The sequence below is a fragment of the Rhinolophus hipposideros genome, assembly GCF_964194185.1.
Source record: "Rhinolophus hipposideros genome assembly, chromosome: 1".
Classification (NCBI taxonomy): domain Eukaryota; kingdom Metazoa; phylum Chordata; class Mammalia; order Chiroptera; family Rhinolophidae; genus Rhinolophus; species Rhinolophus hipposideros.
Window position 1 is genome coordinate 63,754,215 of NC_138047.1, and position 22,315 is coordinate 63,776,529.

General features: G+C 34.1%; 1 protein-coding gene across 6 annotated transcripts in view; it reads left to right on the top strand.

The window, feature by feature from the left end:
- PTPN13 (protein tyrosine phosphatase non-receptor type 13) overlaps nucleotides 1–22,315 on the top strand; it is a 173,107-nt gene that overhangs the window by 132,888 nt on the left and 17,904 nt on the right. For 4 of the 6 annotated variants that reach the window (XM_081050073.1, XM_081050074.1, XM_081050077.1 and 1 more), the window contains 16 exons: nucleotides 608–751; nucleotides 1,967–2,060; nucleotides 2,658–2,743; nucleotides 3,444–3,606; nucleotides 5,017–5,231; nucleotides 5,347–5,445; nucleotides 6,785–7,149; nucleotides 8,338–8,512; nucleotides 9,876–10,034; nucleotides 11,280–11,451; nucleotides 11,552–11,762; nucleotides 14,613–14,683; nucleotides 17,315–17,364; nucleotides 19,541–19,634; nucleotides 20,314–20,451; nucleotides 20,550–20,638. In XM_081050073.1, the coding sequence (XP_080906199.1) occupies nucleotides 608–751; nucleotides 1,967–2,060; nucleotides 2,658–2,743; nucleotides 3,444–3,606; nucleotides 5,017–5,231; nucleotides 5,347–5,445; nucleotides 6,785–7,149; nucleotides 8,338–8,512; nucleotides 9,876–10,034; nucleotides 11,280–11,451; nucleotides 11,552–11,762; nucleotides 14,613–14,683; nucleotides 17,315–17,364; nucleotides 19,541–19,634; nucleotides 20,314–20,451; nucleotides 20,550–20,638 (2,325 nt within the window). The remainder of the gene's footprint in view (nucleotides 1–607; nucleotides 752–1,966; nucleotides 2,061–2,657; nucleotides 2,744–3,443; nucleotides 3,607–5,016; nucleotides 5,232–5,346; nucleotides 5,446–6,784; nucleotides 7,150–8,337; nucleotides 8,513–9,875; nucleotides 10,035–11,279; nucleotides 11,452–11,551; nucleotides 11,763–14,612; nucleotides 14,684–17,314; nucleotides 17,365–19,540; nucleotides 19,635–20,313; nucleotides 20,452–20,549; nucleotides 20,639–22,315) is intronic. The other 2 variants (XM_081050075.1, XM_081050076.1) reach the window with 2 other exon arrangements.

Here is a 22,315-nt window from a genome sequence, read left to right on the forward strand (position 1 = left end):
CTGGCACCGTGCGACTTCTGGCTCTTCCTCAAAGTCAGTATGATTCAGGACATCAAGGCAGCCACGACAGGACACCTAAAGACACTCACGAAAGAGGACTTCAAGAAATACTTCAGAAAGTGGAAAGAATGATGAGATAAATGTGTTCCAAGCGAGGGGGAGTATTTTGAGGGGAATTAATGGCAATGTTTCTTTTACTGTAACAAAATATTTTTTTTAATTTAAACACCATATTTTTTAATCACACTTAATATATTGATTTTTAAAGGAAATGGAAATAATTTCTAAATTTGGGAGTATAAAAAGCATTGCAAAGGATTATGTAAAAGCCAGGTTTGAACTGGGTTCTGGGCTTCTCTCTGCCACAGCTAGCTGTTTGATCTGAAGCAAGCCCTTTAATCTCTGGACCTCAATTTCCTCAACCATGAAATATGAAGGCATTGGATTAGATGATCTCTAAGATCTTTTCCAGCCCTCATGATCTTTGAATCCACTCTATCCCTTAATATCTTGCTTCTTAATTTTTCCAAAACACATATGCAATCTCCCAGTAGCAATTCATTTTGAGTCTAACAAGAAATCCTTTTGTCTGTTTTTCTTTGTTAAGGAATCTTCCTCAGTGAATACATCCAACAAAATGAATTGTAAAACCTTTCCTTCATCACCTCCTAAACCTGGAGATATCTTTGAGGTTGAACTGGCTAAAAATGATAACAGCTTGGGGATAAGTGTCACGGTACTGTTTGACAAGGTTTTCAACTGTTTTCTCTTCTCCATTTCCAGCAGCCTATTGTATGCCAATTTGTTAATTAAATTATTTTTCTTCAAAAAGGAAACTTGTCAAATACTTCCAAAATTAAAAATTGAGTAATACCTTAAAACTTTTTTAAAAACTTGAGTGTACTAGTCACTTTTCCTGTGGTTTTAAAATAAGTTAGACAAATGCTACATTTCCCCCCATAGTTTTCATACTTGTTTAATCTAGTGCAAGACTTAGAAAATACAAAATTAATAAGTGTGCTCTGTATACATTTGATAGCTTCTGCATGAATGTGGGACAATGCATTTTAAACTACATCAAAAATTAAAGTCTAATGTATGTTTTTACGCTCTTTCTCTCTGTAATATAACTTATAAGCATGATTAGTATCTTAAAATTACAGATTCCTAAGGAATATGTGTACTTTTAAGGTAATTAAAATATGAACATAGGCTACTTGATAAAATTACTTTAGGATTCTATTAATGAATACACTATACCCTAAATTATAACATTATCATTTATGATATATGAAGGGTATTGTATGAAAAGCCATTTAGAAACATGGTAGAAATAGCACTATTAATATACAGATATCAAAAAGAATATCTAATTTTCTACCACTTTGAAAAATATTATAACCCCTTTTCTTTTGCCTTTAACTTCTTTAGAATTTTATTATGTTCCTATTGTGAAGAGAAATAAGAGCTGTATATCCACAAGAGATGGAGAATCTACTCATTATATCTCCTCTACACTATAACTAAACTTATCTCCCAAAACTTTTCAAAATGAAAAAATAATTTTATTTGACTCATGAGATTAGCTTTCAGCTTAGCAAATATGATCTGAAGTATATTATTTCACATGTTGTTTTTTCTGACAGTTATGTTCTCACACTAATTTTACGTAGATGGATTTTCCTTTCTGCTTGCTCATAATGCATGGTGTGGATTTACAAAGGAAGAGCAATTCTTCATATTGTCAGGATCTGGCATGTTGTTACTTTTTGAATAGAGTTTGTCCTAAAAGTAACTGCTTTAATATTTGGAAAACTTAGCTAGGAATATTGCATATTGAAGTAATTGCATGTGCTGACGTTATGTGGCTGCTTTGGCTGATGCTTTCTAGGTCTTAGCTTTGAAAAAAGGAGTGTGAAATTTTTCATATAACAAAATGTTATTTCATTTGTCTTTTTCCACTTAGGGAGGTGTGAATACGAGTGTCAGACATGGTGGTATATACGTGAAAGCTGTTATTCCCAAGGGAGCAGCAGAGTTCGATGGTAGAATTCACAAAGGTAGAGTATTTGTGTGTATATGGGAATTATATATAGGATTATCACTTTAACAAATAAATAAGAAATTGAAAAGTTGATGTAGACGTTCAAATTATTTATAACATAAGAACATACAGAATTAAGACTTCAGCATTACAAAGCTCCTTGATGTCATTCCAAAAAACTCTCCTTTCTTATTCTCTAGTTCATTCTCTATTATCAGAAAATATTTTGACAGTGTTTTAATTCATGTCCTGTAAACAAATTGCCAGGGAATGAGAAAGGGAGAGTGCCCTTGTAAAAACACTGACATCTACGTTTCTAATAAGAGCTAACTAAATTGGTTCCCTCCAGTTGCTCTATATTTGTAGTTTAGTTTATCTTTTTCTATAATTTAAATTGATTTTATAGTTTATACAGTATTTTGTTCTAAAATGTTTCCTAGGATTAGCCATAGAATTGGGAAAGAAATTAAATTCATATTAAAGAAACTGTGACAGTTTTGCCCAGACGCTGAGTCTCTTCTCAAAAAAATTAGTGTAAAACAATACCCAAAATATTAAAGAGCATGATATATTTTATTATTTGCTTCTTTCAAAATGACTGCCTAATTTATAGGTGATCGTGTCCTAGCTGTCAATGGAGTTAGTCTGGAAGGAGCTACCCATAAGCAAGCTGTGGAAACACTGAGAAATACAGGACAGGTAATAAATAGATCGTTATACCAAATTTTTAAGATACCTTAGAAGAGCATAATTATGAATAATGTCAATCTCATTGAGATCTCCAAATTTGTTAGTCGAGAAACCAAGCCTGATTTATATAAACATTCTGGTATTTTTGTTTCCTCCAAAGTGGGAAGCAAGTATTGTTACAAAGACGTTTTTTGCTGAGGAAACTGGCTTTCCATATCATATCACATTTAGCCCAAATATAACCAGAGATCTGATAGGAGGAATGGTGGAGATTGCATTTTTTTAATTTTTCATAAACATCTAAGTGATTTTCACTTCTAGTCATTCTTCATACCAAAGGCTAAATTCACTTCCATCTACTACATTTTCAATCAGGGCGCTTACCGAATTCTTTATAATGATCTTTATATTACAGTACAGTGGTGATTTTATTCAAATGCTCAAATTTTCTATAACATGGTTACGTTATTTTTATAATAGATTTTTTCTTTTTAATCATTTATCTTTTTCTATAGAAAATAATAAAATCCTGATTTTGAAAATTTCAATCCCTTGCTTTTGTCCTTAATATTTTTTTCTCTCTCTACCTATATTTTGGTAAACCAGGTATTTACTTTAAATGGTTTTATGTTATCAACTAAACAAAGTCCTGAAATTTTATCTACTTATAATTCTTTCCAGTTAATGAAGTACTTTTTACTTTGTCCAGTTGGTTCATCTGCTGTTAGAAAAGGGGCAGTCTCCAGCATCCAAAGAACATGTCCCCGTGACCCCACAGTGCACCCTGCCGGATCCAGATGCCCAAGGTCAAGGCCCAGAAAAACTGATGAAGAAAATGACATCGGTCAAAGACTACAGCTTTGTCACTGAAGGTCAGGCCACACGAGACTGTCATCTCACCTTTAACTTATCCCGGCTTATTCAAAATTTGACTTTTGCATGTTGAATCACAACTCATCCCTTAGTCTCTTTAATTAAACTTGTCAAGTTTAAATAATAATCTGACACAGCATATAGTGAATTTAAAACAAAAAAAACACACATATTTGCAGCTCTTAGTGTCTGAAAGACTAGGTAATGAAGTCAGGCGTAAAATAGATTATGGTCACTTAGTACATTAATTAGTTGTAAAATTCAAAATGATATTTACAAGGCAAAAAAATAAATATAAATAATTGCTGAGAATATCTTCAAACCCATATGAAACCTTGAATCTTACCTTTTCTATGTTTCCATTTAATTTTATAGATTTATCAAGTTAACCCTGGATAGAAATTCTCTTAATAGTTCCCAGATACTGGTCTTTCCTACAAACTTTTTTTTTTCTTTTTTTTTTTATTAGTTACAGATATATCTTTCCTACAAACTTTGACAGCCCTTGGACATACCACTAATTGATAGTAAAATAAGAAAATTAAGATTGATGTAGTAGTGAGCTTTTCCTAAGACTAAATGTTTTCATAATCCAGAAGTACCCTTTATTCTGAGATTCCATTTATCGTCCTTTTAAGGAGCATGAATGTCCTTTATAAGTGATCGTGAGGGTATATAGTCATTGTTTTGTCTTTTATTTTAAATCATTATTGATTACAAAAATGTTACAATTCTGAATTTAGTTCCAAAACTAAGGAGAAAAAGTAACCCAGCCTATATTTTTTCTGATTATGAAAGTAAAATTAATGTACTCACTTTATCTCACTGCCCTGTATTCTTTATTTATTCCATCATTCTTTCTTTAAGTACATTTTTTCGTTCTCTTCTGGTTGTTCTTTTTATATCTTTTTTTGATGAGAATTTTATAATGTCATCACACTTTACTGGATTACATCATATCACACCAAAACATTAGAAAGAATGTCATCTTATTTCCCCATGCCCTTCTCTAACATTTGTTTTGCTCTTGTTACTATCTCTCTCCTACTGTATACCTGAATTTCTCTCATTCTTCTTTGAATTTTTTTTCTTCTTTTTCTCTGTTATTCTACAGTCTTAAAACACATGGAATTTAAGCATGATTTCATTTTCAGAATCCTGATTTTAGAGCCCTCCTTTCTGTTCAAGCAGTTAGTTCACTGAGCTTAGTTCATTAACTTTTCTTATTGATAAAGAGTATGAAATAGGATTTGAGTATAGAATAAGAATTCAATAAGTGCATATAAAGCTATAAATATGGTGGAAATGGAAATGGGCTAAAAATGTGTCTGAAAGTATATTTGTTTGTATGTTCCTATGTATACATAGCATATTAAGAGTCTTTAAAATTTTTTATCTTTTTTCTCCAGAGAATACATTTGAGGTAAAATTGTTTAAAAATAGCTCAGGTCTAGGATTCAGTTTTTCTCGAGAAGATAATGTTATACCCGACCAAATGAATACCAGCATAGTAAGGGTTAAAAAGCTCTTTCCTGGACAGCCAGCAGCAGAAAGTGGAAAAATCGAAGTGGGAGATGTTATCTTGAAAGTGAATGGAGCCTCTTTGAAAGGACTATCTCAGCAGGTGAGCCCCTGGCACGTGGAGTGCATCATTTTTAATGATGAGATGGATTGGCCTTTCAAAAATGATTTCATAATGCTGGTTTAACTGTATTCATTTGTCATTCATGGTACCCCAGGAAGTTATATCTGCTCTCAGGGGAACATCCCCAGAAGTGTCTTTGCTTCTCTGTAGACCTCCACCTGGTGTCCTACCGGAAATCGACCCTGCTCTTTTGGTGAGACCTATGAAAAGTAATTTATATTTTTATAGAATATAAATTGAGCGATGAATTCAGCTTTAGTGGTTTCATTATTGCTTAATCTCCTGGGTTTTATCCTAGTTACTTCTTCAGTTAGGAGTATGTCACTTCTGAGTGCATTCTATCTTTCTAATATAAAGTAATTTAATTCACTTTCTCTTCTCGCCCTTCCAATTCTAGAATTCTAGGAATTTAGGAAGTTGCTTTCTAAGCCTAAATATAAAAAGACATAAAGTAGTGGCTACCTTTTATTTCTTCATTGAACCAAATTGGAGAACATAATCCTCATTCTAAACTAGCTTAGATAAAAATGAGAATTATTTAAGTTTTTTTTTCTTTTGCCTTTTAATAGTAGAAATCACAGAGTAAGCAGTATATTTGTCCATTTCATTTTCTTATATCAAGCAATAGCTAAAGGATCCAAAATCTATTTTTATGGTTATTTTTAAATTGGATACTAATTGGTAGGAACCCATACATAGAATAACAATACAACTGAAAAAAGACAGTCTTTGTCCTGTGTACTTAAAATAATGTTCTATTACAAATGAACATGAAAGACAGGAGTGTCTGGCCCCAGCAAATTTAACCCTTATATCAGGGAAAAGGGCAGTTTCAGAAAGACATTAATAGGAATAACATTTCTGTAAGGCATATTATAAATAGCATTTTAAGAAATTACATTGATTTAGGACACCAGTTAGGAACTGGTGGAATTCTCTTGATGAGTACATAAATTGATACAATCTTTCTGGAGAACAATCTGGAAATATTTAACAAAGTCTTTCAAAACATCCTATGTGCTGATTACAGAAAATTCCATTTCTGTTCTATAGAAAATTACAAGGAAATAATGAGAAACTCAGGTGAAAAGCTACATACAAAGAAGTTCTCCTAGATTTCCATTAATAGTAGAAAGCTAGAAACAACTCTGTATCCAATAAAAGGAGAATTCTGAAATAAATTAAAGGTACAGCCATCTGTAGGATTATTACACGGTTTTTACGCAGTTGTTTTCAAAGCATATTTAAGAACCTCATAAAATGCAGAAACCTAAATTTTGAAAATAGGATACAAAGTACAATATATAGCATAACTGTAATTCTGATTTAAAGTGTAAGTTGTACAATATTAACAGTTGTTATTTTTATATACAATTCTTTTTCTATAATGAGCAAAAGTACTTTAATTATTAAACAATTAATTGAATACTGTATTAAAAAGTGCTGTTATTCAACATGTTCATTTTCAATTACGTATTCTAAAGTTAGCGTAAGTTGTCACACTCTGATCTCTTTAAATGTGTCCATTACAGACCCCACTGCATTCACCAGCACAAGAACTTCCAAACAACAGTAAAGACGCTTCTCAACCAGCATGTGTGGAGCCAGGCACCAGCTCAGACGAAAATGAAATGTCTGACAAAAGCAAAAAACAGTGCACATCCCAATCCAGGAGAAACAGTTATAGTGACAGCAGTGGGAGTGGGGAAGAAGACTTGGTGAAAGTTCCAGCAAAGATACCAAATGTGAACTGGAGTTCAGCTTTGCATCAGACTCTAAGCAACATGGTGTCACCGGCACAGAAACAACATGAGGCGACCAAGAGTCAAGAAGATACCATTTGTACCATGTTTTATTATCCTCAGAAAACACCCAATAAACCAGGACTTGAGGACAGGTATTGTCAATACTATACATACATAGCACTCAAAGCAACTGGTTGTTAGTAACAGGAGCAGCAACCTACATTTCTCTGAGATTGAAATGTGTCTATCTGTGAACTTCACAATGGTTAGGCGTAGGATGACTCTATTGGATATCTAACTACGTATTGTGACTGACAGTTTTAGTTAGAAAACCAGTAAGCTCTCTAGCCATTTCACCCGAGCCTCACTGCTATCTTGAGCATATTTACTAAAAACTGGGAAAGTTGTTTATGTTGCACCATCATTCATATTACTTAACAGAAAGAGAAGAAACCTGTTTAGATGATGTTGGAGTGGGAGCGTGGGGAGTAGAAATATAAAGGGAAATGGTGGGGAATATAAGGGGATAGAGAGTTTGCAAAAGGTAAGATGTAAAAGTACAGAAGACGAAGAAAGAAGAAATGGTTGAAAATATAGAGGCATAAAAAGAGAAAGACTACATCTATACCTCTACTAGTTATCCATACATTTTGCTGTTTGGTTATGTTTTTGTGTATATCCAGGTCCAACCATATTTGTTCAAGTTTTTTTTTTCCTACTGTGTCCTCCAAAATAACCCCAGAAATAAGACTTTCATTCTTTTCTTACCGTGTTTCCCCAAAAATAAGATCTAGCCGGACCATCAGCTCTAATGCGTCTTTTGGAGCAAAAATTAATATAAGACCCGGTATCACATCACATCACATCACATCTTCACACCTGGTCTTATATTATAGTAAAATAAGACCAGGTCGTATATTAATTTTTGCTCCAAAAGACGCATTAGAGCTGGTGGTCCGGCTAGGTCTTATTTTTAGGGAAACATGGTATTTCTTCTCTTTTTCATTGTGTTGACACACATGTTAATTTTCTGATAACATTAGGTTCAGCCTTGAATTAACAACTAGTAATCAAATGTATATTTATTTAGCCTATCTTTCTAATTTATGCAGCTTAAGAGAGCTTCAAAATAGAACCTGGACAAAGAATAAAAATTGGTAATGTTAACATATAACAGATGTGAAATAAATTCATAGTCCAGAGTCAGATAAAAAGTAGCTAGGATCTCAATCAAAAGCAGACATGAATATTTGTTAAACATTTGCTGTTTGTGGCACTAATTTACTATATTGACATTAAAATGTATTTGAAAAAAAAGCCTTGCTTCTTTGTCTCTGTAGTAATCCCCCTTCCCCTTTCCCACCGGATGTGACTCCTGGGCAACCCCAGACAGAATCTGCTTCCACTAATTCAATGACTACGTATCATATACGTCACACTTCTGAGTCAACCCGACAGGAAAGCCTACCATCTTTGAAAAATGACTTGGAAAACCACCTTGAAGACTTTGAATTGGTGAGTTGTTTGTTCTATATAAAAAAAATTTCAAAGAAAGAAAAAAGAGAGAGAATTCCATATTTTCTCTCAAGTAAAATGTCGTCTCACACAGTTTCCCTTTAGGGAAAAGGCTGTCTTTTAGAGTAGCTTCATATTTGTGTCCAATAAACAGATAACATATCTGATGTGTTTCTCTGCTGAGAGTTAGAGAAGAAAGTAAAAAGACCTGGGTACAAATCCTGACTGTCCTATTGACTTGCTACAATTTGGCAGATGGCTTGTGGATATAATTACTTAACTCTCTGAGTCTTAGTACTTTGGCTATAAAATGATGTTAGTAACCTCACAGGATTGTGGTGAGGATTAAATGAAACAGCTTATAAACAGTACCTACTATACTATAGTACCTACTGTTTCCCAAATTCTGATGAGTTACCTATTTAATTTTTAATTCAGTTTGAATGTAATTTTTTCTGCACACTTTTTTTGCTGTTGTGCCTTTACATTATGATAATGGCCCTAGAACTTCTAAACCTGTAAATTCAGTTTGGAAGCCAAATTTCCAAGAATAATATCCTTTGCATTGATTGAAAGTCCACATTTTCAGTACTGTTTTTATTATCCAAGTAATATGTATTGTAGGAAAATTAGAAAACAAAGAAAAGGATTAAAACTACCCATACCCTTACCACCCAAAAACCATAAATATTTGGGAGTTAATCTTTCCAGATACTTTGCCTATAATTTTGTGTGTTGTGTGTGTAGTATGTATAGCTTTGGTTTCATTCTCAGCAATAGAATGGAAATAATCTGTGAATGATTTCCTTAGAAATTTGCCATTTCCCCTGTAATCTGTGAGCAATCTTTATGTCTCAGTTGAAATAGTAAAAAAAAAAAAAAGATTTTTTTTTTTTTACATAGCTAAATGTGTGAAGTTGTGATATTTAATTACCCAGATACTTCATATTTTAAAAAAAATATAAAATAAATAAAAAACTTTCTTTTGTGGCTCTTGCCATCTTGGATTTTTAGAAATAGGTGAAGAATTTTCTGAACTTTCCCTTAAAAAGTATTCTCTCGTCATCAAAGCATAACCACAAATGTGTCCTTGTTTATCCTGAAAACATAAGAATTGAAGCTTGAGTAAGTTCTGTCTCAGATATCTCTAGGCAAGCATATGATGTTGTATTTAAACCCAACTTTTACATGGGGGACATTCTATCTAGAGTTAGAAAGACCTGGCTTCTTCACTTAGGCAAGATAAATAACCTTTTAAGGTTTAGTTTCCTCCTCTGTTATTCAATAGAAATAATAGTCATCTTTCTGTTTGTCTATAGAGCAAAATAGACAACCTAAAGGAATCACTGTTTTCTTCCCTTAGGAAGTAGAACTCATCATTACCCTAATTAAATCAGAAAAAGGAAGCCTGGGTTTTACAGTCACCAAAGGCAATCAAAGTATTGGTTGTTATGTTCATGATGTCATTCAGGATCCAGCCAAAAGTGATGGAAGGCTAAAACCTGGGGACCGGTTGATAAAGGTGAGACATTATGTGGAATGGATTCGTGCACATGCAGACAAAGAGCAAGCCAGGGCTGGAGAAGGAAGAACAAGAAAGTTGAGTTAATATAACACTGTTTCTGTGTTTTGTTTATGTTTTCCTTTTCCACCTCTTAAAAGTAAAGGCCTTTATAGAGTTAACAGTTTGTAAAATGCTTCAAGTTCCCTTTTTAATTTGGAAGTCTCCCTAATCTCAGTTAAAGCATTAAGCAAGCTATCTTCGATTTCAGGGACAAAGTTTCTGAAATCATCATGAGGATAAATTTCCTATATGAGCAAAATAATGATGCGTTTGTTAAATATTTTACATTATTACCATATTTTGCCATGTATAATGTGCACTTTTTTGCCCAAATTTATGAGGGAAAAATAAGGATGTGCATTATACATGGGTAGTACTAATTCCTTTTCTATATAAACTTTTTTTAAACTTTTATTTACTTTAAGTGTGTTTTTCCAGGACCCATCAGCTCCAAGTCAAATAGTTGTTTCAATCTAGTTGTGGAGGGCGCAGCTCACACTGGCTCAGGCAGGGATCAAACCGGCAACCCTGGTGTTACCAGCATTGCCCTCGAACCAACTGAGCTAACCAGCTGCCCCTAAATGTTTTTAATTCTTTGATGTATGCTTAGGAGTTAAAAGTGTAACTCTAGAAATCAATAACGACATCCGTATGCAAAATAATACCCTGGAATACGATAATCGTTGAACTTACAATGTACTTGTAACGACGAAGAATTCTTGGCTTTCTATGATGCATAAATATTGTAAATTTGTTCCTGGTACATAAAATTTCATGTACCTTGTATCTATTCTTGTGTTTTGTAATTATTTGTTACATAAAATTTCCTATATATAGTATGTTAAAAAATAAATGCTGAAATTCCTTTATAATACAAAAAACAAGTACCTAAATGTAAACAAATAAAAAATTGAATTAAAAAATTAAAATGAAAGATTTTTTTCCCCTGAAAATATGGGCCAAAAACATGGGTGCACATTATACACAGCAAAATACGGTGTTTCACTTATAATTACTTGATCATTGTGTTTATGATTTCCACAGTACAGGGAATTACCAATAAATTAGAGACCGGTCTTTATTGTGAATCCTTTACTGGCTAATATATGTTATATAAAAAGTTAAGGAAATTACTGTGTTTTCTTGGCAACTTCTCTGTTCCAAAAATTGTAATCCTACTTTTCCCCTTTCTCATTACTGTAGGTTAATGACACAGATGTTACAAACATGACTCACACAGATGCAGTGAATCTGCTCCGAGCTGCACCCAAGACAGTCAGATTAGTGCTTGGTCGAGTTCTAGAATTACCCAGGATGCCAGTGCTGCCTCATTTACTGCCTGACATTACGTTAACGTGCAACAAGGAGGAGTTGGGTAATACAAATTCAGGCTTTGTGAGCTGTGATTCTCTTAGCTAGCTGAAAAATAAGTACTCTTAAAGCTATGGAAACAAATATTTTTCTATTCCCTGAAGGTTTTACCTTATCTGGAGGTCACGACAGCCTTCATCAAGTGGTGTATGTTAGTGATATCAATCCGAGATCTGCTGCAGCCACTGAGGGTAATCTCCAGCTCTTAGACATCATCCACTATGTGAATGGAGTCAGCACACAAGGCATGACCTTGGAAGAAGCTAAGAGAGCTTTAGACGTGTCACTTCCTTCAGTGGTGCTGAAAGCAACAAGGTACTCTGCTTTTTTTGTGAGTTTTGTTTGTGCGTGCAGGCTGTTGATTTTACTCATGTTCTCTTAAAAAGCCGTTCCTAAATTAGTAATTCACAGACTAAACTGGAAGAATTTAATAAAATTAAACAAACTTCCTGACTGGAGACTGAGAGCGCTCTCAGTGGGTTAGTGTTTGAATACATGTTTGCAGTTATTAACAGGGTGAGTACCACATTTGTTAGGATGTTCTCATTTGTGAGTACAGAAAATACCACTCAATTTGGTTTAAACATGAAAGGGAATTTACTACCTTATATGGTTTAAAAAGATTAGGTGGTCATCAGGTAAAATTGGATCAGGCCTCTTGCTCCATGTCTTTGCTGTTTTCAGTTATTCTCTCCTCTATGTATATGTTTCTTTCATGACAGTCAAATGGCTGTATCAGTTTCATGCCTCACACCTTCACACTACACCATCCAGAGCAATCTTCAATCAAAACTCTCACCAATCACCATGATAAAATGAGGACTGTGTACTGATTGCCTTAGACCTAGGTGAAGGCCAGTCCCTGAAGTGAAGCAAAGGGCTAAGAATATATCGATTGGCCTAGGACAGGCCTGGCCCATTCCCAGTGCTGAGACCATTAGTCCTTCCCAACCTCGTGTCTACAGCCCATGAGGCGTAGAAGTACCATGCTCACTATACTTCGTTACAAGTTCACGTTACAAGAAATGCTGACAACTTTTCTTTCACTTAATCATGGAAATAAATTGAAAAAATATATATTAGTTTCAAATTACTATACATTACTACAAATATAGTGGCTTAAAATAACACAAGTTTATTGTCTTAATAGTTGTGGAGGTCAGAAATACAAATTTGGTCTCAGTGGGCTAAAATCAAGGCAGGGCTACATTCCTTTTGTGGGATCCAAGAGAAAATCCATGTCCTTGGCTTTTCTGCCTTCTAGAGATTCCCCATCTTCTTGGTTCATGGCTTGCTTCCATCTTCAAGCTTTCTAAGTATCCCTATCGGGCCCAACCAGACAGTCCAAAACAATTTCCTCAATTTCAGATGCTTAATTTACTTACATCTGCAAAATCCCTTTTACCACGTAAGGTACCATATTCAGTTTCCGAGGATTACAGTGTAAACATGTGGGGTTGGGGGGGGGGGCATTATTCTGCCTACCATAATGTACATAAATCCAGGCTTTCTAGATTACAAGCTTGTATTATATAAAGGGAAACTTCACATTTATATTTTTGATACATGGTGAGTTTTACATAGTGTGTCTTTCAAAATACAGGAACTATTAATTAAACCGTTCGGTCATAAACTTATCTGTTCCTTCTAAACCTTTAAATTGAATCGTGTACTCTTTTCCTTGAATGTAATTCCTGTGCAATTTCCCTCATTTACTTCTAAAAATTAGATTTGGCGTGCAGTTATTTTCATAGATGTAACTGAATGTTAATTAGTGGGGGGATGAAAGTGTTCAAGTAACCTGGAAAATATTTTCTGAAAATTAACATCTCTGTTAACCATAGATCTAGCTAAATGTTGTTGTTTTGTTTTTTTTGCCTCCAAATCAGTAGAGCACCCGTTACCCTAGCCCTGAAATCACTTTCTTTTTTCTTTCTACTTTCTATCTTTTCTGTAGTCACTAAAGGTATAGTAATGATAGTCACACTTACTTTCCTCTTCATTCTTCTTCCAGTTCTCTCCCCACTGTTGTATATACCTGCTGTATTTAATGTCTACAGGGTAGCTAGCAGTAACGGAGGGGTGTAGAGCTGTGGTAATTATCTGTATGTCAAGAACTGTGAAGGGTCTGTGAATTTATCCCACTTGCAAGCTAATAAGTTAGCCAGTTATTATTATTTCTTGGATGCTGGTAGGTGTGAAACTCCTGGCTCAGAGACAAAATACTTTATTCCAAATGACAACACAAGCAGCATAAACATGGTATTGGTGTCAGTTCTACATGTCCTCTGAGTCCTGTGGACATGACATATGTGGGCCGAGTGGCTTCCTACACATGCATTGGGGTGCGTTGTATTACAGGAGAGGAATACTATAAGAAGAGGCCAGGAACCCACCCCTTTATAGCAACCTGCAAGAAAGCCTGCTTTTTATTTGGAAAGAGCGATTACCTCATCCTTCAAGCTTGTTCCCCACAAACATAACCTTGAGAATTGACCCAGATGAAAAGTGGTCCATGGCCTTGCATTTCTGAGGTACCAAGGACGAATATGCAGGGGTGCTTAGGGCCAGTGGTGAATTGTCTCTCCCAACACTGTATACCTTAGGCAACCTCCAGTTTCTCTCAAGTGTTAGCAACAATAAGATTGCAGACCAAGCCTCTGTTTCCAAGGTGTTGTCTTTTTTACTGTTCTTCATATTGGTTGGTACTATTCTTCTTATCATCCTTTGAATGTAGTATATATTTTGGTAGATTTTCACTTTAACTTAAAGGAAAAACAGATATCAGGGGCTTTAGATTTATAAAACTTAGTGATCTGTGATTTTGAACTATCGCCTGAGGAACAGTGAACTAAGTTACTGATTGTGACTTTTACCAGTGTTTTCAATCAGAGTGGAAACATAGTGCTGTGTTGAACTGAAACCCAAAGAAAGATTATGTAAAGAAGTGATTCTTAATCATTTTGGGGTCAAGAATATCTCCCTCCAGAAGTTACTTATATGAAGACTGATGAAACTGTGTCTGCAGCTTTAGGGGGAGCCTAGACGCCCCCTGAAGCCCATTCAAAATAAAACTCCTGAGGCTAGTTAACAGATGGTCCGAAGGGTATTTAAACAAAGATCCTATGGAATTTACAATTGCCTTTTTGTTTTTTTACAACACAGAGATGGTCATCCAGTGGTCCCCAGTTCTAAGAGGTCTGCTGTTTCAACTCCAAAGTCAACCAAAGCTAATGGTAAGGATATATTCATTTTATGACACAAGTGGTTGCAGAGAGGTAACTCTATTTTTCCAAAAGTGAGTATGGAGACTATCACTAAAATGTTTTTATTGCCCTTCCAACATGTTTTATAGGATCTTTCTACATGGAAAAAATTTACATTTAAATAAAAGCATCTCTAAAATTCAGGGTATAATAGGAGATAGAGCAGCATGGACCATGGGATTTAGAACCAGATAGACCTGAATGTATAAATCCTGTGTGACCTTAGTAAGCTCTTTGATCCATATCTAAGCCTTTACTTCCTACCAGTAACATAAGAATATTGTTAGAATCTACCTTGTAAGATTATAATAAGGCATAAATACAATACTATATATGAAACACTTACTGCAAGGATTATCACATAATTTATTCAGACAGCCATTGAATTTCTTATCTGTACTGGCACTGTTCTGGGCATTGTGAATACAGCAATGAGTGAATAAAGTATGCTTCTTACATTCTAGCATAATCATGGAAATTGTAGTATTAGTAGTGTGACCGCAGTTAATGTTAAGTTAACGCTTACTCTGAACTAAGCATTCTTCTAAGTGCTTTAGTCCTCAGGACAACACCCTGTGACACTCCTGTTACTATTATCCTCCTCTTAGAGAAGGGGAGACTGAGGCACAGAGAAGTGTCATAACTTGCCCAAGCTCACAGAGTTGATAAATGAATCTAAGATGTCTGACTCCATGCTCTCGTTTACATAAACTGGGCTTAGTAACTGTAGCTTTTCATGCTGGTATTAATGTAATAAGAATGTTACACACAGGGAATGTGGTTGAAATTAGTGTATTTGAAATGTAAATTCAGTACTTCATTAATAACTAAACTTTGAGGTTTTTAGGCAGTAATATCTAAATGCCAAAAGTAGCTAAAAGAAACCACACTGAGATTGCAGTTGTGGTTTGATTATCTTCTGAAAGCTAAACCAGATCTGTTACTTGCCTCCTCTGTTGTTATCTTGAATGCCTCAGGGGTCCTTTTTGCTTCTCTCTCATAGTTCCAATTCACATTAGAGTCAGACTATCTCACAGAACAAACAACAACGACTTTGGGGAAGACTCCTGTTTGTAACTTTCAAAGCTAAGAAGAGTAGCTGTGCCCTGCCCCCCTTGTAGAAGCTGTCCATCCATCTGTCTTTATGGGACTCTCTGACTTGACTCCCGTAGAACTAATTTTTTTATGACTTCTGAAAATTATATAGTATCAATAATAGGAAATCTCTCATAGTGATGGGAATGTAAAATGGTACAACCATATTGGAAAATATTTTGACTATTTCTTAAAAATGTAAACATACACCTACCATGTGATCCAGCCATTCCCTCCTGTTTGTTCACTCAAAAGAAAACATATATCCATAAACAAAAACTTGTACACAAATGTTTTTTGAAGCTTCGTTTGTAATAGCCAAAATCAGAAACCACTCAAATATCCAAAAACTGTTGAACAAATAAACCAATTGTAATATATTCAAGCAACAGAATACTACTCTGCAATAAAAATTGTCTATTGATATACATAACATCATAATTTAAATAACCTCAAAATAAGTTTCCTGAGTCAAAGAAGCCTGCCAAAAAAGAGATCATAATGTATTATTCAAAATTATGGAAAATGCAAATTAATTTATAGTGACAGAAAGCAGATCAGTGGTTGCTTGGAGACAAAGAAGGAGAGGGGGTAGTTCAGGAAACAGGAGGGAGAAATTACAAACAATAAACTATTGTGTTTTATACTATTCTAATGTAATTTATTATTGGTATACTTTTTCGTTATTTTTCCTAAAAATTTAATAATGTATTATATCTCCTGGAAGTAACATTAAAAGGCATTCTTAGGTTCTTTGTAACATCATCCACATGATTATAGAAATTTATCCCTAAAAATTCCATTTCAACTTTCTTTCTAGGTGTAATTATTTTTAGGTCTTTTGCAAATAGAAGTCCTTGAATACACTTGCCTGTATTCTTTCTTTTTTCTTTCCTCTTTTTCTTTTTAACTTTTCCAAACTCTACCATATCTTTCAAAATCTCTTGAAAATATAACTAATGAATCAAATTATTTTTAAAATGGCTTTTTTAACTGTAAGAGAAACATAATCTTATTTTAATATATATTGAATTTTTATAGTGATGGCTAAGAATTAAAATTAACATTTGGTTTAGACATATATTAAAAGTTCCTTTCCAGTTATGTCTATAACTGTCTTTACTGTGTTAAGTTGATACTCTAAAGGCTTGGTATTGTTTCTGAAATAGTAAAATAAATCTAGTTTAGCACCTGTGATGGCTCTCCAATTTGGCTGGGATAATTTATATTCAGTACCTCACACTAGAATCACACTAGAATCATTCAGCCTGAACTGAGCTTTTATGCAAAGTATTTTCTTTTAAGAAACTGGCTTTTTCTTTGGGATAAAACCTTCTCTAATATTTGATTACAAGTAGTCGGTTTTAAATCACTTTGGGACATGACTTTTAATATATTAATGAAAATAAGAGAATGCACAGAAATGTGGATTTTCCTCCAGTACTTTGATGTCCCTCTTATGGTTCTGACTGTCTCACTCCTTACCTTCTACGTTGTCCCTTTCAGTCCATCACGCTGTGGATTCTGCCCTCACTCCTAACAATTCGTTCTCCAAGGTAAGTGAAAAGCCACCTCCTTCCTGCCCTACTTCCTTATCTACATAAGCAGCTTGTTTGTGTCTGGAACCAAACTGATTTCACATTTAAATATTTGCCCTTTATGGATATATGTGTTGATGGTAAGAATATTTTTTTAGTGAACTAACAGGCCTTGCCAAGTAAACCACACAACATAAAACTCACACACAAGTAACCTTACTTCATTTGGCACATGCTCAGCTCTTAAATAAGCTTATTAAGCACATAGGTTTGATGCTGAAATTTTTATATTAATGTGCACAATTCTTTTGGGTGTCTCTTAGACACCCAGAAAAGAAGAATGTAATTAAGAGTAGAATTGGTCCTTCAGGTTAATGTTGACCAGCAGTGACTCAAATGACAGATGTGCTGTAAATGAGGAAGAAAAGTATTGGCAATAGAAATCGGCTTACTTGCTTTTAGAAAAACACAGAAAATACTTTAATAAAATGAACACACCTAAATCACTTAAGATTAGCACAGATTAGAGAAATCTGGGGGAGGATTTAAGAAAATTATTTTAATGCAATACTAAATTCCACTTCAGGGTCTCTCTTTAAGGCTACACATTGGCCCGTTTGTTTGCTTAACATTTCATTTTATGATTTTCTTTTGGCACGTAATGTACATTCTAAAATGATTACGGCTGGATCTTCGTTTTGTGGGATTGTTTAATCCCACACACATCCCATGTAATCTATTCTGAACCTCACTATTTGAATGTCTTTCCATCTAAGCTGAGTCGTTGGTCCTCCTACATAGTACTCTGAAAATCTCATCATCTTAATAAGATTTCTGGACAGGAGCTGGATTTAGTGTAAGAGGAGAAAATGAATTTAGTGAACATAAGCCCAAAATTCTATGCCTTTCATCTCACTATGTTATCTCCAACTTGTGACATAGTTTAGCAAGTCCTGAAAAGATGTCACAGCAGAAGAATTATGTGGAAGAATCATTTGGGCACAATAAAAATTCTTGGTATTTGTATGTTTGTGGATTGAGATACAGCAACACACACTATTCTGTTTATTCACAAGACCTTTCATTTCGTATCGCTGGAGCAACTGAATTTTCATGTGTTTCAAGTGTTAGTCACGCTATGTAGCGCTCCTTTTCTCTTTACTTATCAGCATGTTGTTGAAAGGGACAAGGGGAGAGTTTCTGTTTGAATTAACAGAAAACCTTAGAAAGTAGGACTTTTGTTACTCTTAGTTGCAGACATTCTTTGTTAAACACTTCCAATAAGTCACTCAAACAGTATGCTGGCCTCGAATACTGTTGTCTGTACTGTGAATTTCTCAGAAAGACTGGAGTTTTCACCATACAGTGAAACTTTTTGACATTATGTAACCACTATTTATGAAAAAATAACTGTTGCTTCTACCGTCTCTACTTTTTATATTAATAAAAATAGTAAAATCTTCAAAGCAAACACCTTTCATTTGCATAATTTTTAAAATTTATTCTCACTATTTAATTCTGCATCTTCGCCCAAATCATTTTTTTCTTTCAATAAGCTATGCACCATGAAGTACTTCACAGTTTACTATTAAATTAGAAAGTTACATTCTATTCCATAATTATTTGATAGTTGTAAACCCATGGTTGTTTTTTTTAACTTGAGACAAGAGTTGAAAATCTTTATACCTAACAGTTGATTGGGTTGCTAAACTGGAATCTATGTCCATGTAACCGCTTCACAAATACTTTTATTCCCCTTTCCCTCAACTTCTAAGTTTAGTAGTCCTATGAAACTTTCCTAAAAAGTTCTATAGAACACAAGTCCCATAAAATATGCCTCATAAAAGAGGTTTTTGCAGTCCAATAAGTTTAGGAAATACTACATAATAGATTTCTCTTTTGACAACTCAATTTATATTAGTAAGCATTGGAAGAATTCTTAGGATAAAAATATTGATTCAATATTTAATCTAGGGTTTCCAGACATATTTGATGATGGAAAATGCCATCTCCTTTGAACATTTTATTGCACTGGTATTTTTCTAGAAACACATCTAAGGTAGGGAGATATAAAATGGATTTTGTACTAAGAAAGAAGGGGAGAAGGACATGGAGAGACATTACGCAGTCCCTCACTAATCCTGGAAGTTAATAAAATAGTAAACTAATGATTTGCTTTGGTTTTGTACTTTAGGTTAATGGGGAAGAAATCATTGAAGTTTTGTACCCTAAAGGAAAATGTTCCACTTATCAGATGAAGGGATCAGCAAATTTGATTCTGTCCAAAGGTAGTTTTCCAAATCAGTCATTCAGTTACTCTAAATGCCCTAATAACTCAGGTAATAAAGAATTATTAGGTATCCTTTCTTATTTGCCTTACGTGTTCCTATAGTTTTAAAAGGAAAGATTGTTGTTCAAAGAAATAAAAGAACAATGTAAAATTAATTGTTAGCTGCATTACTGTACAGATGTCCTGTGTTCCTTCTCATCTACAAGATTAAAACTATTGTTAATGATTGAAAAGCTAACTGGGTTTGTTTTTTTTATAGTGTTTCTTGTATGCTTTGAAGGAACAATTCACAGGCTACCTAATAATTTAGAAAATTTTTCTTGGAGATGTTTGGGCTGCCCTATTATATTCTTAATCTTTATAACAATTTGTTCAGTCAAGTTTCTTTCATGGATTAATAATTTGGGATTCATTTAGGAAAATAGCATTAAATTACTGATTTTGGTTTATTCTTTGTAAGTTGCATTTGTATGGTCTTTTGTCAGATAGAAGCCAAAGTAGTTCTAGAACTAAAGATGACCAGGCCCCATTAGTGTAAACTACTTGTCCAGTCACAACTACTTTCCAAAGTGTATGCTTAAAATTTGAAAGACCTGCTATATTCTCTTTGACACATTGTCCTTTTCTCATATCAGTATTTTTAAAGTAAAACCCCCTGTAAATTACTGTTTTTCAAGAATCTGATGTACAAGAAGATGATATTTACGATGATCCTCAAGAAGCTGAGGTTATCCAGTCTCTGCTGGACGTTGTCGATGAGGAAGCCCAGAACCTTTTAAACCAAAATAATGCAACAGGAGATGCTGGTGGTCCAGGTAGATGAACCCCAACAAATAAGTTGTTACACTAAGGAGTATAAGAAGACCTCTAGGGAGCATTTTAACTCCTCTTGGCCTTTTTATTTCTCTTCCAGGTGCACTAGAAACCAATGGGAAGTTATCTGAAGAGAGAGCAGAAGATATAGACTGTGATGGATCACCTTTACCCGAAGATTTTACAGAGGTAAGGATAATACCTAGGTAAACACTCCAGGATGCTGTATCTTGTTAGAATTATACATCTCCTTACCTGAACACTTGCTTTCTCTGCTGAGATCTTCTCCCTATCTCCCAATTTCCGCCTAGGAGTTAAAGATAATATCCTGATGACTGGTTAGTAACCTCAGTAAGAATTAGAACTGATGTCCCTTACTCATTTTGGAGAAAGAACTTGCCTTTAAATCATCTAACTTCTTTTGGTGAAAGTTTCCATTCAAGACAAAAAAGTCAAAAACATTTTTTTGTTTGTTTGTTTTGGGGTGTTTTTTTTTTTTAAATCTTCATTATTTTTACACCAAATTAAAGTTGGGAATTCCAGGATCCCCTTCCAATATCTAACCTAGGCAGAAAACTTGGCTTTTAAAAAAAAAAGAAAACCTGGCTTTTATCCTTGGATGCTTCCTCCTGCCCTTCATGGATAAGTATCATGGAAACAGCTAATTCCTCCAGTTATTCCCTGGCTTTGGCTATTATTACTTTGAGATTTCAGTTGTGATTTGTTTTAAAAGACTTGGATAGATGACTGGTTCGTAATACATTGAAATAGTTGGATCCAAACTAGTGGAAATAAGCTGTATGGATATATCCGTGTGTGTGTGTGTGTGTGTGTGTGTGTGTGTCTTATAAAAATTATAAAAATTTGTTGAAATTAAAAAGAAGTTGGCATCATCGGAGATTATTGCCTGTTTTACTGAAACATTACATTTAGGATGGAAATTGAGGTTAATTTAATTTGTTACATTTAAGAGTTATCCTATTCCAGTGAAAGAATCATTATTGAAGTTTCCTCAAAACATAAAAAAAGAAAAAAGATAGAAAAGAAAAAGAACGGAGTACTTTTCAAAAACAATGACAGAGTTTACAAATTCTTATATAAGACTTTAAGACTTTGATAAAGTCGATTATCCTGGCTTTTAAGACAGTTTTTTTGTGACTGCCCATGACCCATATTTTGTATAATAGGTTTTATTTCAACATTAGAATGTCATGTGGTTTACACATACTGGTATGGTTTGGGAGCATATGGTCCAGGGGTACAGTCCTATGAATTTCCACAGCCCTGAAAATGCGTGTTTTAGAGCACATTTATAAATTAATGTTTACCATAACAATTCTGAATCCTTAAGAAGGTGAAAAAATAATTTAAGTGTGTTTAATGAAGCTGGAGAACATTTCTAAGTATAGTGTTTTCTTAAATGTTCTTCCAACATATTAAAATTTTTTAAATTTTGTTGAAAGTGATATTTGTTTGTAAAGGAATAAACTCTGTTATTCCCCTCCTCCCCGAAAAAAAGTTTAATGAAACCTCACATTTTCTGAGATGTTGAGCTAAGAAAAAGCATGAAATAGTGGATAAATTATGTGTAAGGCTGCTCAACCTAAGTATCATCCTATTTGTGTGAATCTGATCTTGCTCAGTATTCTAGGATAATTTCCCTCACTATTCTTCTTATTCTTCCTGCTGAACATCTTCAAAATTGTCAAAACTAAGCTGGTTTCTTACAATGGTATTCTTACAATAGTTACCATACATGTGCCCATACACAATTTCATACACACATGATTATGTTCATTAAACACTTACAAATAATATGTGTAAATACAAGAAAGCTCTATCTGTTGAATACATATTTCTAAATCT